A 16049-nucleotide genomic window follows, 5' to 3' on the forward strand; every position below is an offset into this window, starting at 1 on the left:
CAAATATTTCACTTCGTGGTTAAAATCTCAACGCCGAGTTAACGAACCTCGTGGTTAAAGGCGTATGGTTAGGTTAACGGTGAATTAGGCGGTTAGAGTTTTCATTTTCATATAATAGGAACTCTAGTTTGCAAAAATGATCTTCGAAACTACAGTGCCCTCTTACGGCTTCATGATGCAAAAAAGTTCTATTTTAAACGTATTAACTTTGCAGATCTGGCAATACAACAAATGTGATGGTTGATGGTAAACAAATCCCGGCAAGTCTGTTTTTCAACTTATCCATAGAAGCGACGCGGAGTTTATTCATGACGCTGTTTAAAATAATCGTGAAAAAATGACTGAAATTCTGGAAGTAATACTGTCGTGTGATTTGAAGTAATTGATTTTCTGTAAAATCTTGATGTCTTAACTCCTTTTTTGTTTACTTTTTTTTACCACATTTCTTGTGTCCATTACTAACATATCGCCTTTTTGTTATATTATTTTAACATTTACTACCATTATTGTCTTCTTGTTGCGTGCACAATTTTTGAAAGTTTTTTCTTGTCTTTTGTGGAACAGATTTTTTATGCAATATTCGGACTGCGTTGTTTAGTTATTGTGATGGAATGGATCAAAAGCATGTCACCGGCACAGTGGTTGATTTTAACCTTTTTGATTCCTAATGTACGTCAATTTCAATGAATTTTTATTAGTTTCATGCAGTTCGAGAAAAAATGGTAATTGTGTGGTTAAAGAATGAATTTGTCTTATGAAGACGATATTTTGGTATTTATTAACCCTTTAACCTGAATCCTTTTCTGTTGTGCAAATTAGTGTGGAATTAAGTTAGTTATTTTGAGGGAAAATCATCATAATGTAGAGCACGGCAAGTTGGCAGAAAAATTTTTTGTAGCTGAAATTGTTGCCTTTAATGTAGCTCGCGATTTAATTTTGCATTTACTGAAGTTTTTATGTAGGATAATGGATCGTTCTTTTTCTTTTTGTCAGAATATTTTACCTTTTAACGGAGTATATTAATTATTTGGTGGTTTGTTTTTCATGTTATTGGAAATTTTAATCTTGTTTAATTTGTTTTGTGAAGTAAAATATTTAATTTTTGAATTTCGGCAACATTGTTCTTGGAAACAATTGACAAACATAAATGCTTTATTGTGACTGGTTTTGTAAAAGATTTTGTAAATGGCTCAACGGTTCCATAATTCAATGCCCCCCCCCCCCCTCTTTTTAATTTCAAATATGAAAGAATATATTTTTTTTTCAAAATCTACCATAAAAAAGTACATTATTTTTTAAAGAAAATTAAAAAATGTGTTGACTCCCTTTTCATAATTTTTAGTTTGAAAACTTTGCTTTTTATGCTATGGTGTATATTATCTGTGCTGTAATTTAACTTTTTGAGCCTAAAAGCAATATATGTACCCAGGGTTATCCGGTTTTTTCCAGGATGGAAAAAATAGCTGCAGACAAAATATCATTTTGTCCATTTTTTTTCAGCGATTTCAAATTTCTTAATTAATGAGATAGAACTTAACAATAATAAATATATTTTTCTCTTTTAAGGAACATTTTTAATATTAAAATATCACACATAACCATTTGTGTGTTCCCAACACTATAATAATAATTTTAAATAAAAAATACTAGTCGACCCGTGCGGAACTCCGCACTGTGCTTCGAATCGTTTCATAAGGCATTTCGCTCTTTAAAAATGTCAAAGGAAGAACATTATGAAGAAGAACCGAAAAAAAGTAAGCGCAGAAGAGAAGGCATGTAATTTAAAGACATCAGTAACAAGACCTCGTTAAATACAACGTTGTGATAATTTGATCATCATAATTTGATCATCGCTCACCTTTTGGTTGTACGTATTTTCAATGCAAAGATAAATATCATTAAAAGTGTGGCTGAGTAGTGACTCGTGAAAAAGCAATAATTGTGCATGTGAAGAAACAGGTTGTGGCAAATACAGTCCTGCCCATGTGAGCATCTGACGGGAAAAAAAGAAACATTAAAGAGATATTAATTGGCACGGATTCGAATTGGCGCTATTCTGATTAACAGCCCCAACAAACCTAGCAATTGCGCCTTCCTTTTTGAAAGCTATTCATTGAAGGAATGCATAGTAAAAAACAGCAAAAAAGCATTTTGCCAAAAAAAAAAATAATAATAATAAGATCATACTTCTATGTTTTGTCATTAACCAGCATGATACGATTTAAAATTATTCGTAAAGCATGGAATTTGATTAAAGAATGACGAAGATCTCACGTAGCGATTGAAACCAAAATTCTAGAGAAGTAATAAATTAGATTGAAAATAAGTGTTTTTATCTTTGAATATTGAACTATTTCACATAGAAGGTTGCTCTTACCATTACGGCTTAAATGCTGCACATGTTTCTCTTTTAATCAAACACTTAAAATTCAAAACCAAAACCAGTTGAACTGAGTCCGTTTTTTAAGTGTAATTTTTCGAACGTAGACAAAATGTTTTTTTTTTTTTTCAGCAGAAAGCAGAGGAGTAGAAAATGATTTCTTACTAGTGAAGTTGATAAAAATTTTAATGTTTTATATTGTATTCGCGCAAATAAAAAATTAAAGGTTTAATGGGTGAAACTCGTAGTTTCAATTTGGCGTAGTATTTTTTCATTTGTACAAAAGGTCGAACACTGCTATTAGAAAAATCTACATTTTAGCATACAATGAAAATGTTTTTCTCCACAAAAAGGATTCCCTTGAGGTAAATCTAATACTTTTTTTATGCTTACATTATGCTTAGAGGTCTGGACAGAGTCATAGCTTTAAAAAAGAGGAAGTACACCCTTCGATTAACAGTAAACTTATGTGAATGATAACTGTAGCTTGCATAAAGGAGTCGAAACACCAAGTAGCATTCCCACTGCATTTATTTTATTACGTGTGTATGTTATGAGTACATGTAATGCGTAATACTAATGTAAATTTGATATTATGTCGGACAGCCCAAGCTTGCCCGAAGTTCAGATAGTTTATAGTCGAACGCTCTACCGAAAAAACTTATCAATTTAACCGAACAACTAAGTCCAGTGCTTTTAAGCTTTATTAAAATATAAACACACACACACACACACAGGCAATTTTTTTTTTTTTTTTTGCCGAAAGCGACCTAAAAAATTGGAAAACTGTATTAGAACTTTGCTTAAAAAAAATGCATAAGAACTACAGGCTGCATCAAGGTTTTGAAACAGCAAGGGGCGTTTCCGAAAACTTGATTTTTCGACCGTAAGTCTATTTTTCGTCATTAGCCAGCCTGATAAGTTTTAAAATGAGAGAGGAATAATATATAAGATAAGATATTGAAGAGAATTTTTTTTATTTTTGAAATTTTTTACAATTTGTTACCGCAGGTTGCTTGAACCGTTATGACTTAGATGGCAGCACATGTTCATCATTTAACAGCACGGTTAAAATACAAAATAAATTGAACTATGCTCTTTTTTAAGCTTTTCGAATGTAGTAAAAATGTGATAAGCTATTTTTTTTTCTGCAAAAAGAAAAAATTTATATTTATCCTTCAAATTGAGGTAGTAATTTTTTTATTTGTACAAAGAGTCAGAAACTCATTAGAAGAATATATATATTTCAATATACGATTTATTATTTTTTTCTGAACAAAAAACAATTCTATTGTAGTCTGAAAACTTAAACTTGTTACTAATATTTTCGCTTACATTATGCTTTAATTTTCATACCAGAGCCAAAGCTTTAAAAAAAAAAAAACTTACAATTCAGAAGAAGTTTAGCACAAGGTCACATCAAGTTTTCATAACAGCAAGTAGCGTTTCCTTCTCATTTATTCTATTCCCTCATATTTGTTATTCACTTAATTAAGTGTTCATGTATTGCGCGATTTTTCTCTAATTTTTTGATGCAAATTGTCCGGACGTGGGCCCGAACACTCATTCTACCGGTTACGAGATGAACGCTCTGCCGATCAAGCTATTCAACTCTGTCGGTCATAGTGCATGTTAAAGTTATAAATTTAACCGAAAACCTCATTCTGGTTCTTTAAAAACAGGTTTTCTGGCTGAAAAAAAACAATTTTTAGACCGTGGGTCTATTTTTCGTCAGTAGCCAGCACCATAAGCTTTAAAATAAGGTGTAAATCAAAGAAATCGATCAAGAATTGAGGAAAATCTGGCGCAGAAACCAAAAACAGGCTACAGAAATAATATATAAGGATAGAAAATATAATGATTTCCTTAAAACCTACTTGTCCTAGGTTTCTATAATTGTTGTCGCTGATACATTAGGTAAATAAATTACATGATTTGTAACTTTTTTTTTAAATCTTAAAACAAAATATGCATCTTGAACTTTTGATTTTTAAAGCTGTGCAATGTACGTCAGACTTATGATTCATTTGTTGATACTGAAAATTACTTTCGATGTTTAAGGATGCGTAATTTTAATTTTACTTTTATTTTTTTATTTATTGTAGATGATTATGAAGAAATTAATTTGCAAGAATTTTCAGTCTTGGAATTTGTAATTAATAATGTCTGAACTATCACAGTAAATTATTTCTTTGACTGTTTATACCAAGAACCATTAACCATTGTATTTTATATAACAGTTAAAGATTTTCAAACAATATTTACCTATACAAATCTCTAAGTATGAGGAAATGAAATTACAAGATTTTACTCTTAATTATTTAAATCAATTACGAAGAAATTAGGTACAAATAAGAATACTAAACATTCCTTCAGAATTAATTCATAAAATCTTCATGGTTTTAATAAAATGAAATTATTTTTCTTACAAATAGCATACCAAATAAACCCAGTTTAAACCAAAAAATAAAACTGGTTAATCCCCCCCCCCCAAAAAAAATGGTTTTTATACCAACCCTACATTTGGTTGGTTCAAATTTTAATTTCATGTTTGTTAGTTTGTTTTCAATTTTGGTTTCAGTTTGGTCATAACCAAACATCTTATTATATCATATGTTTTCAAATAAATAATTTTAAAAAAATAAACTTTTTTAAATTCAAACTAAGGTTTGAAATCATACAGTTTATGAAAAAAAGATAATAATAGAAATGTTTTTTAAAAATATTACATTAGCGTGCAATGAATAAACTAATATGACAATTCGCAACTCCAACGAACTATAGGGGGCACTGCAGTCACTGTCTAATGGCGGAATTAAAAACTAAAACAAACGCATGTGGTAATGAAGAAAATGCTAAAAGTGTTGTGATTTTTGTTCGTATGTATGATTTTTTCGCTTTATTCATTTGAAAAGATTTTTCAAAGTCTTTTGGTTATTCTGACCCATATAGAAAGAGATTAGAAACCAAAAAGTATTACGAAAGTAAACAATTAATGCAGAACACATAGTAAGTTGTTCTGAAGCAGCCATTTTCACGATGTTGAATTCGGAATTCATAAATTTTTGGTTCGCTTCGAACGGCATTTTCATTTTGTACCGTTTTTTCTATACATTAGTACATATTAAGTTCAGTTTCGTGACATTTCCGGCATTTGTTGACATTTTTGTCACATAGTGCACATACGTGGCAGACTGTCAAGAGTAACGTTTAACACTAGATAATTTATTTCTATGACTATATGATTGGATATCTAAAGAAATCATGCATTTAATTCATTCGTCATGGAACCTGATATGCGAAATCTTGTCAAGATACATTATTCTTTCACACAATTTTAAAACCATAAACTTATAAACAGATTTTTGGCGAACTTTTATTTTTTATTGTTCAAATTTTTAACGTTCTTTCTGGATTTTTCAATCTGTTCTGCGATAAATATTTTCAAGAAAATTTATTTGCATACTATCTATTTCAGTAGGATACTGTAGTCAAAGGTTATTTAAATCATTTATGTGGAATTAGGTTAAGGAAAAGTGTCCATAGTCAATGTTGTTAAGTTCGTTTTTTTTTCATCGAATTGAAAAACTGATATTTATTCAAATTCACTCAGAACAAAATAAATAAAATGTGTACTCATAGTTTATATATGGTGGTAGTTTTCTTTTCAGTTGATTGACCATTATTTCTTTTTACTTATCGAATTCTGTAATCTTACTATCATTTTATTCCACTCATGATAAAAATTAAAAATGGTTTAACTAAAAACGCGAAATCTCGCCAAGGCTACTTTGCTCGCACAATTCCAAAACTATAGCCCTAAACAAATTTGGCGAAACCTTTCAGCTGAGAATAAAAGGAATAAAGTAAATCCTTTCTCGGTTAAACATTTTTCATTTTGTTCTACGATAATAAATTCAAGAAAATGTTTTGCATACTGTCCATTCCAACTAAATGCTGCTGTAAAATATGATTAGTTAAATTAATTTAAGATTAAAAAAAACTCATATTCTTACAAATTCATACAAAACAATAAAAAATTTTACCTGGTATAACGTTATCCAATTTTGTTAATCCAGAGTTTTCTTGTTTACGCTTCCACCATTTAATACTTTTTTGAAAGAAATAAGGAAAACTAACATTATTTTGAGAAGCTCGAGAATACTACTAAGGGACGAATTAATTTCTGTTGTTGAAGGCGTTCTTAGACATGTTGAATGCGTTACTCAGAACAAACTGACCGCGTTTACGTCAACAGATACACGTGGAGCGCAACGTGGCAATGTTTTAGTTGCATTCGCAGTTTTATAAATCACTGCAAGGTAGCGTATTCGAGCGCTGGAGTTCCGAATAGTTTTAAAATTAATTTTTTTTAAAACTATTATTTTAATTTATTTTTATTAGTTGTTTAAGAAAGTGTTTATACTGTCTGACTACGGATTGTATGGACAGGCCAAGATCCGTTTTACAGGCGGAAATGGACGCATTTATTACTTTTTATGGATGTCAGCTTTTGCAGATGTATGTTAGCCTTTAAATTAAGCAGAGTCTCATTCAAATAAGCGGAAAATCTACATCAAATTTTTAATTTTCCCTTCATTCAGATAGACTTGAATCGATTATTTCAGAAAAGGCATAGGTCCCGTTTTTTTTCTTTAAAAAATTGAGTTAGCTGTGGTTTTACCATGTTTGTATACGTAGAGAAATCGACTAGGGTAGCAGGGAAGTAAATCCTTGTACAACAAAGCACTTTATTTAAGGGTCACATAATTTTGTTTAATGCAAAAAGTGCATAAGTCCTGGACTTATACCCTTTTTGCATTAAACGCGAATATAAGAATAGTAAGACGTGATGTGTGTATATTGGTAGCATTATTACAGTAACGGTAAGTTTGTCAGTTAAAGGGATTACAGAGGATGGATTCGAAATCATGACCTGGGTAGAAATAAGGCAGAAAAGTATCGGAATGAAATTCGCTAATTTCTCAGGGATTTTTTAACAATGACTCTAGGAATTGTGAAAAAACTACGCTTTCAGTGAGATATACGCTGGTCAAAATAAGAAGAACATTGCAGGAGACTTTTTCTAGAAATAAAAATTTAACAAGATTACTGACAACTTTTCCCTGAGAGGACATTCGTTTTGTCTTTTGCGACCAGTATTTTGGGGTAGTAAAGCAAGAGTTAACCAGATGTGACCGATTATTTCCATGTGAAATTCAATCTCTTATAAGTGAAATTCATGGTCAACTCTGCTGAAAACAACGAAATGCTCAAACAGGTGCCCATCATTTTTTAAGAGGACTTATGTCCCAAATTGAGATTTTAATTTTTTAAGAGGACTTATCTCCCAAATTGAGATTTTGGTAAAAAATGCTGCTGGGTGACAAATATTTTCAATTCTCAACATTCAAGATGTTTAAATGTTCGAATACCAAAGGAGCGGTTTCAGGCTAGCTGTTTTATAGATGGTTTTCAAAAGCATATTGCAAAATAACGCTTTTCAGCTGAACTACCTTTGCCAATATTAAGTACATACAAAGGGAAAATTTTCATATTGTTGGAAGAAATAACAGATATATCAGCATGATTGTTCAGTGCAGTTTTGAACATAGTCATACTTATACATCGAACTTGGTACACAAAACTAGACAACAAACATATCTTTTGTGAAAGGAACATCTCAAAAATGTACATTGAAGTACAGAAAGGTCTCTTGTTCTAAGGCAGCAAGAAAAACTCTGAGTTTTGAAGATAATATGCTCTTTGTACGAATACAGCTAGAATTTCTCTTCAGGGATGTTCTGATAGAATTTGCTGTATGTATATAAATCTCCCATTAGGATTGGCAATGTGTCTTGAAACAAAGGGCTTCGGGAGGCGATCTATTAAAATCCCCTCACTGCAGGTTTTTTGTTTAAATGTTGTAACTCTTCAGAAAGTTAACAATTCTAAAATTGCATTAAACATTTTAAAAGTAAAGCGTAAGTTGTTCAGTTTAAAAGTATTCACTTTAAACTGAAGTCATACTTTAAAAAAGTATACTTTGCAATAAGTTTTTTTGTAAAGTTAAAGTTTTCATTAAAAAAAATGAAATTTTTCATGTTAATTATTTTATTTAAATTTTTGTTTGAATGCTCTGAAATAAGTTGTTATCGATCATATTTTATTTTGTTGGATGTCTTTTCATCCATAGCTCATTTCTTTTGCATTGAAAAAGGCGTTCCTTGTAACGCCGAAACATGTGTCTGCAGTAATCTGCAATTGTGCATTTTGACGTTGTTATTGACATAGTTTATTTATTTATTTTTACAATAAAAGCTAACATTTTCTGTTCATATTGCGGGAAGAATGATTTAATTTAGCATTTTTCTGGGAAAATCAGCTTTAGTGTGCAAAACTAATTTTGAGATTCATTTTTGGAAATTAAATGCATTATCTGGGCCAAGGAAATTTTATTCGACTTCTTAAATCAGTAATGTGAATGCTCACATGTATTTTCTTTTCTTTTAGGAAACTGAAGTCTCTTGTGGAAAGAGGACTTGATATAAATTGCCAGATACCTGGCACCGAAGGTTGTACTCCACTTCATATTGCTGTGGGCATCAAGAAGTTGGAAAAAAAAGAAAAGATCCTTTCTTATTTGTTGGAAATGGGTGCTGATCCTAATGCAAGGTATAGTTAAAGAAATAATCCATTTGATTACCAAATTTTTCTATCTTCTCCTTTTTTACTTCCTTTTACATAGTGTTTGCAAAAAAAATTTCACTCAAAAAATGGCCTTAATTTCCATTTTGCTTGCCCCGAATGAATATTGAGTTTTTTTTTTAAACCCAAACACACGTGGATATATGCTTAAGAACGTATAGACACCTGAATTTCCATTTTGACGATCCCCGAGTTAATTACAGTGAGTGACGTCTGTATGTACGTATATATGTGTGCGGATGTGCGTTATGTATCTTGCATAACTCAAGAACCGTATGTCCTAGAAAGTTGAAATTTGGTGAGTAGACTCCTGGTAGGGTCTAGTAGTGCACCTTCCTTTTTGGTTGCATTTGAATGGTCCAAAGGGAGTCTTTTACACCTTTTTGGGGGGAAATCATTGTTAATTTCAATGCAAACTCAAGTGGTGTTATAATTTGGCAAACACTTAACAATATATTGCCAAGCTTTTATTTAGCGACAAATTTGGCATTTTTTATTTTTAATCTGGTTTCAATTTGGTCACTAATGGCGATAGTTAGAGAGTTAAACATTGAATCACATTAAAATTGCCAATGTTGGGAAATTTCATCTCTGGTAAACGTTTTTTTTTTTTGCATTGGTTCGCATCAAACTTGGGGTGAAAATATTCAAAGTATTTCTTTACTTACTCCAAGTCCAAGGCACTATTATCGTTAAATTAGCATAAAAGGAAGTCATGTGATCATCAGCTCGTTTTTTCTTGGATAATGCGGCACAGATAAATTTATTAAATTTGACAGAGATTCATCCCGCCCAATATTTCAAATAAAAAACCTTTGACAGTGCTATATTGTTTCATGCAATGGATTCTTTCGAATCTTCAAAATTTTGTTATTTACAGATTTGTTTTAAAAATCAGACTGTATAAAATAAAAACACATTTGCTAAAAAGTTTGAAAATATATTTCAAAGCCCACGAAAAATATTTTTCTTCTATCATAGAATTGTGATATCTTGTAATTTTGATACTTTTTTTGGAGTCGACTGATTTTCTGTCTTTCCACCCTGTTTTTTTTTTTAGTCTTTTGGAATGTGTTTTTAGTATAATTGCATACATACCAGATCTGCTGTGTTCTTTGTTTTTTTTTTCTTGCATTGTATATAATTTCTATTAAATGGATCTTAAAATGCTGGGGCAAAATAAGTTTTACCGCCTAAATTTTTGCACTTCAGGGGAAATTTTTGTTTCATTTCAAGCAAATTTTCCTTCAGGATTTTGATGTCATAGAAGGATTGAGTTTTTAAGAAATTAAAAACTCAATCACAAAAGTGATTGAGTTTCACAACAAATCACAAAAATGATTTAAAAAAATAGTTTAGCCTGCTTAATTTTTACAGATTCTCTTTCCATGTACAAAATTCGACAACTGACATTGTTTAGACACATCAAACATATTTAGGCTGAATAATACATTAGGTTGCTAAGTTTTGAAACCTAGTTAATGTTGACATTTGCTTGTGATTGTCAACACTCACATAGTAAAATCATTCGTTGAAGACCGATTCTAAATGACAAATTACTGGTAAATGCTGACATTCTCTAATATTGATCTTTCACAGTAACATATAGCTCGGAAAAAATTTTTGCACCCATGGTTGAAATCACCACTCTACCCAGAAAAAAATTTCAGAGAGGGTTGCCTGGTATTGGAAGTATGTACGAGCAAGTATACAAATGCAGACTTGCCAACTCCTGCTTTTTAAAGTGCAGGAGATCTGAAAATATTGCTGTAGTAACACCTTAAACTGCGGAAGATTTTAAGTGGCATCAAATTATTATGTATTTTAAAGTGGTTAAAAATTAATCATCTTATTATAATGATATACTGTTTGCAGTTATTTTATTCTGACATTTTCAAAACAAAACACATAATTATAAATTAGAAGATACAGTGAAATGCTGTTACAACAAACTTCAAGGACCACTAGTTTCGTTCTTTGTAACGGGAATTACATTGTGATGGAATTCAAGCAATATAACAGCAATTAATTTGGGGATAAAATTTCATTTAAATGAAAATTTCGTTGTACTATTATTCGTTGTCACAAGATTTTACTGTATTACAAAAAAATAAGTAAATAAATAAATAAAACCTGATAATTCTACTATTTTGATCATCTTTTATGAAACATAATAGTATAATTTTATGTAACACAAATTAATAAGGAGTAAATAAATAAAACAAAGCTTGTATTTGTTTCTTGTTCAAAGAAACAGCGATTGCTCTTGATTTTTTTCAGAAAATCTTTTGAAAAATCTAGTTTATAACAAGTTTTTTTTTTTTTTTTTTCTGTAAACTTAATGATGAATAATTTGTCAGACATACATGAACAAAAAAAAAAAAAAATCTGTTCATTTTATCAAGTGAGAGCACCCTCTCAAATTCTGAGTTTCTATGTGAAATGGATTGAATGATCAGAATTAAAAAATATATATATAAGTTTTAACTTACCTTTGGCATTATGAACTGATGTCAAGTTTGAGGCATAAATGGCTCAAGAAAATGTAGAATATTTGATCTTCAGCACGGAAAGCGGAATATAGGTGCTAAATGCAAAGAGTTGGCAAGTCAAAATGGTGTCAATACATAAGGTGCCCCCCCCCCAAATGTTGCAAAGCCCCCCCCCCTCCCCCAATCAAGAGTCATCCCCAAAAAAGTGAAAAATACTCATCAACCATTTATACCAAAAATACAATTTCAACCAAAAATACCATTGAAGCTGAACCATGCAGCCTGTTATGATCAATTTTATGAATCAGAAAATGTATATTCTGGAACCTACCAAACTGCATTCAGTATTACGAATAATTGTTTTAAATTCTAAGCCAAATAGTTAGAAATTGGTTTGAAGAAGAAAAACAGGTGGAAGTTTGTATCAATAAAATAAGCATTTAGTAATGATAGTAACACTGTTATAGGCAGATAATGGGCAGTAACTACAATTTTTTTTTTTTTTGCATTTTTGTCGACTGTTGTACGGTAGCTTTATTGTACAAACTTGCTTATTTGATTTCTACTGAAAAAAAGAAGTGGAAAAAGCTTCTAATTGCAACATTGTTAGTATTGAATCCAACCATTTCTCTATTGTTAGTATTGAATCCAACCATTTCTCTATTGTTAGTATTGAATCCAACACACATTTTCTCAAATATCTCAAAAACTCATTTCAGCAGATACTGCCAATGGTAGAACAGTTCTTGGTTTGTGATTTTTCCTTCCTTTTCTGCGTTTTCCCATGTTGTCTAAATTTATTTAAAAATACTAGCTGCGTGCCCGGCGTTGCACGGGCTACTTAAAAAATGAAAGAGATGTCCAATTGATGTTTTTGTATTACTCTGACATCAGTTTCCAAAGCGCTAAGGAGTAAATAAATACGCGTAATGCAAGGTTTGCAAACACCAGTAGAGCATATTTTTGGCAAAAATCTCTTAAACGTTAATCACAGTTATCAATAATGCAAGTTATGAGTATTTTCAATTAGCACAAAAGATGAAAATATATGCATTATCAATTATAATCTGTGCTCACTTTAAACTGAATTAAATCTGATAGACTATACCTAAAACATTTGTATGTACAATTACGATCAGCTTTTTACATAAAATGACACATACTTTTTGGTTGCTTACGTGAAACTAAAGCACCAAGACTTAATAAATACCAATCAGCATTAATTTTATACCAAGTCATCAGATTCGAATTAAGCTTTAGTTAAAATCCTTAAAAACAATATTTTTGTTCAACTCTGTTTCACTTAAAGAAATCCAAACAATCTTAATTTAACATGTTCTTTTAACAATACAAACTATATTCAGTAAATTACCGCCCATTAGCCAGGGCTAAAGCAGAAATACCAAAAATAGAAACAGGAAGGAAAAAGAGAGTTATTACAATTCGAAAACTCACAGATGTGACGGGAAAAAGTCCAACAAAATAAACATAATTAGTCGCACATCCCAAATGTACCAAAATATGAGGCCGGTGAATGACAAACTTACACTACAATCAATAAACATAGCTAAAGAAACAACTTTCATATGTTGAAAGGAGTTAAGAACGTTAAATGTAAAAAATAAAAAAAGGACAGACGATAAAATAAAGGCTATATCCGAATAGAGCAACCAATTTTAAACTAATTTAAAATGAAATTCGGAACTCCAGCGCTCGAATACGCTACCTTGCGGTGATTTACAAAACTGCCGATGGAACTAAAACATTGCCACGTTTTAGTTCCATGTGTGTCTGTTGACGTAAACACAGGCGGTTTGTTCTGAGTATTTATTAACGCAATCGATGTGTCTTAGTTTGCTTTCAGCTACAGAAATTAATTCGTCCCCTAAGAGTATTCTCGAGCTTCTCAAAATAATGTTAGTTTTCCTTATTTCTTTCAAAAAAGTATTAAATGGTGGACGCGTAAACAAGAAAACTCTGGATTAACAAAATTGGATAACGTTATACCAGGTAAAATTTTTTATTGTATGAATTTGTAAGAATATGAGTTTTTTTTAATCTTAAATTAATTTAACTAATCATATTTTACAGCAGCATTTAGTTGGAATGGACAGTATGCAAAATATTTTCTTGGATTTATTATCGTAGAACAAAATGAAAAATGTTTAACCTAGAAAGAATTTACTTTATTCCTTTTATTCTCAGCTGAAAGGTTTCGCGAAATTTGTTTAGGGTTATAATTTTGGTATTGTGCGAGCAAAGTAGCCTTGGCGAGATTTCGCGTTTTTAGTTAAACCATTTTTAATTTTTATCATGAGTGGAATAAAATGGTAGTAAGATTACAGAATTCGATAAGTGAAAAGAAATAATGGTCAATCAACTGAAAAGAAAACTACCACCATATATCCGTGAGAATTTTGTTGATGATTTGCATAACATGACGCAATTAAATCGTAACTCAGAAATTAGAAAAATCGAAACAGAAAATTTTTAAATGAACCGATTCGGGAATTCGAGAGAAATAACTCAGCTACAAATGGAAAAAAAATAAGCGCTAGCCAAGCAAGGCAAAGAAGTATCATCTTCTTTCGATAACAATTTGTAATGTCATATTGAATTTTCTAGCATTAATTGTTGTTCTTGTCAGGCCACAATTATTATTTAGTTTTATCAAGAATTGATAAATATCGAATTCAACATCATGGAAATAGCTGCTTAGAACTACGAACTACGTAGTTTGCATTAATCTTTGACGTTTAGTAATGCTTCTTGAATTCTCATTTCTTTCTACGTGGGCCAGAATATCCACAAGACTTTGAAAATTAATTTAAAAAGAATAGAGCGAAAAAATCATACGTACGAACAAAAATCACAACACTTTTAGCATTTTCTTCGTTACCATGTGCGTTTGTTTTAGTTTTCAATTCCGCCATTAGACAGTGACTTCAGTGCCCCCTACAGTTGGTTGGAGTTGCGAATTCTAGATGGAAACGTTGTTTTAAGATTTGGACAGCAGCCAAGAAAATCTCTTTTAAAACAATTATTAGAATTTTACTTGCTCACGCAAATTCAAAATGGCAACAGGAAAGAAATAAAATTCCCGAATAACGTTATGTTAATTAACGTTTTAATTAATATCTCCGCTAATTAAAGTCGCACAATTACGAGATTGGTCCTATTGTTTTCTTTGGGAAATTTCGAATTGATCGGTATTTCGTTTGACTCCTGATTCGCAGCGGTTCTCGAGAAGATAGATCTTCAGACAGACAGACAGACAGACAGACGCGAACAGATTTTAATATATAGTGGATTTTAATTGTTTGTGTTATAGCCCATGAGATTTATCTTGGTATAAGGTGCAGCTCTAAGGCAAAAAAAAAGTTGGGAACCACTGCGTGTTAGAGCAGTACTTCCCACACTGTGATCTGTGGATCCCTTGGGGGTCCGCTAACCCTTAGTAGTAGGTCCACAAAAAATTCAGGAAAAAGGAGTACAAAGTTTGAATAATGTCTTTGAATTTGAAAACTAGAATTTTTACCTTCAAAGAATGAAGTAGTTCTTTGAGCACTACTTCTCGATATCTCAAGATGCAATGTAGCATGATCATGCACAGGTGGTCGAATCATTTTTTGCTTTGACGTTACCATGAAGACTTTCGTTGGGTGAATATGAATATTTGGTAGAGATAACTTCAGACTTTACCTTAAAATCTACTATTGAGGATTCTTACCTACTATTTTTGGCTTTGTTTGGAAACCGAAAAATACCAAAAACGAAGTGTGTTCTTCCATTTACCACAACTTACCCATATGCGTCCAGATTTTCAACCAATGCAGCCAATAAAACTAAATAACAAAGCTGTCTAGATTCTGAATCTGATATTCCACTCCAGCTAAAACCTCACTCTTCCCTTTAATTTGATGTCAAATTTTTAATTTTAATCATTTTGTTACCTATGAAGGTTGATCCAAAAGTGAGGTTTCTGGAGTACAAAAATGAAATTGATCATTAAAGAATTTAATACGAGGGTCGACCCAAAAGTAAGGTTCCCATCAATTTTGAAAATATACAGCAGTGTCTATTCTCATTGAAATTTACATTGTTGGAAAGAAAAACCTTTCTCTATTTTTATGCATAATCGCCATCTTTTTCTGTGCATTATTGTCAACGGTGCCCTAACTTCTGTATCAAGTGTCGCGGAATTCCACCACCAACCCGCTGAGGAAGCGTTTCGCCCCTTTTTTGACTTTTGGCATACCTGCCAAGCCTTCCGGATTTCCCGGAAGTTTTATGGATTTTTATGTCCTTTTCCGTTTTTCCGGTTATGAGCAAAATCTTCCGGATTTTTCACGTTTTGTATTAAAAAAATAGTATCTCGCCAATTTTGGCGCTAACGATTCTTTTGTGGAATGCGGCACCGCGTTTTAGGCCAAGTAGCCAAGGAAAGGTTGCCATAGGAGAATGGCACG

The 16049-nt window shown here is 31.5% G+C and overlaps 1 protein-coding gene across 1 annotated transcript in view; it reads left to right on the top strand.

Annotated features, from left to right (window-relative positions):
• Positions 1–245: 245 nt before the first annotated feature.
• The window catches only part of LOC129224574 (ankyrin repeat and LEM domain-containing protein 1-like), a 38035-nt gene continuing 22231 nt past the window's right edge, over positions 246–16049 (top strand). Inside the window, exons 1-2 of the mRNA XM_054859055.1 lie at positions 246–378; positions 8894–9055. Of these exons, the coding sequence (XP_054715030.1) occupies positions 338–378; positions 8894–9055 (203 nt within the window). The 5' untranslated portion in view covers positions 246–337. The remainder of the gene's footprint in view (positions 379–8893; positions 9056–16049) is intronic.

This window comes from Uloborus diversus, chromosome 6, assembly GCF_026930045.1.
Source record: "Uloborus diversus isolate 005 chromosome 6, Udiv.v.3.1, whole genome shotgun sequence".
NCBI lineage: Eukaryota > Metazoa > Arthropoda > Arachnida > Araneae > Uloboridae > Uloborus > Uloborus diversus.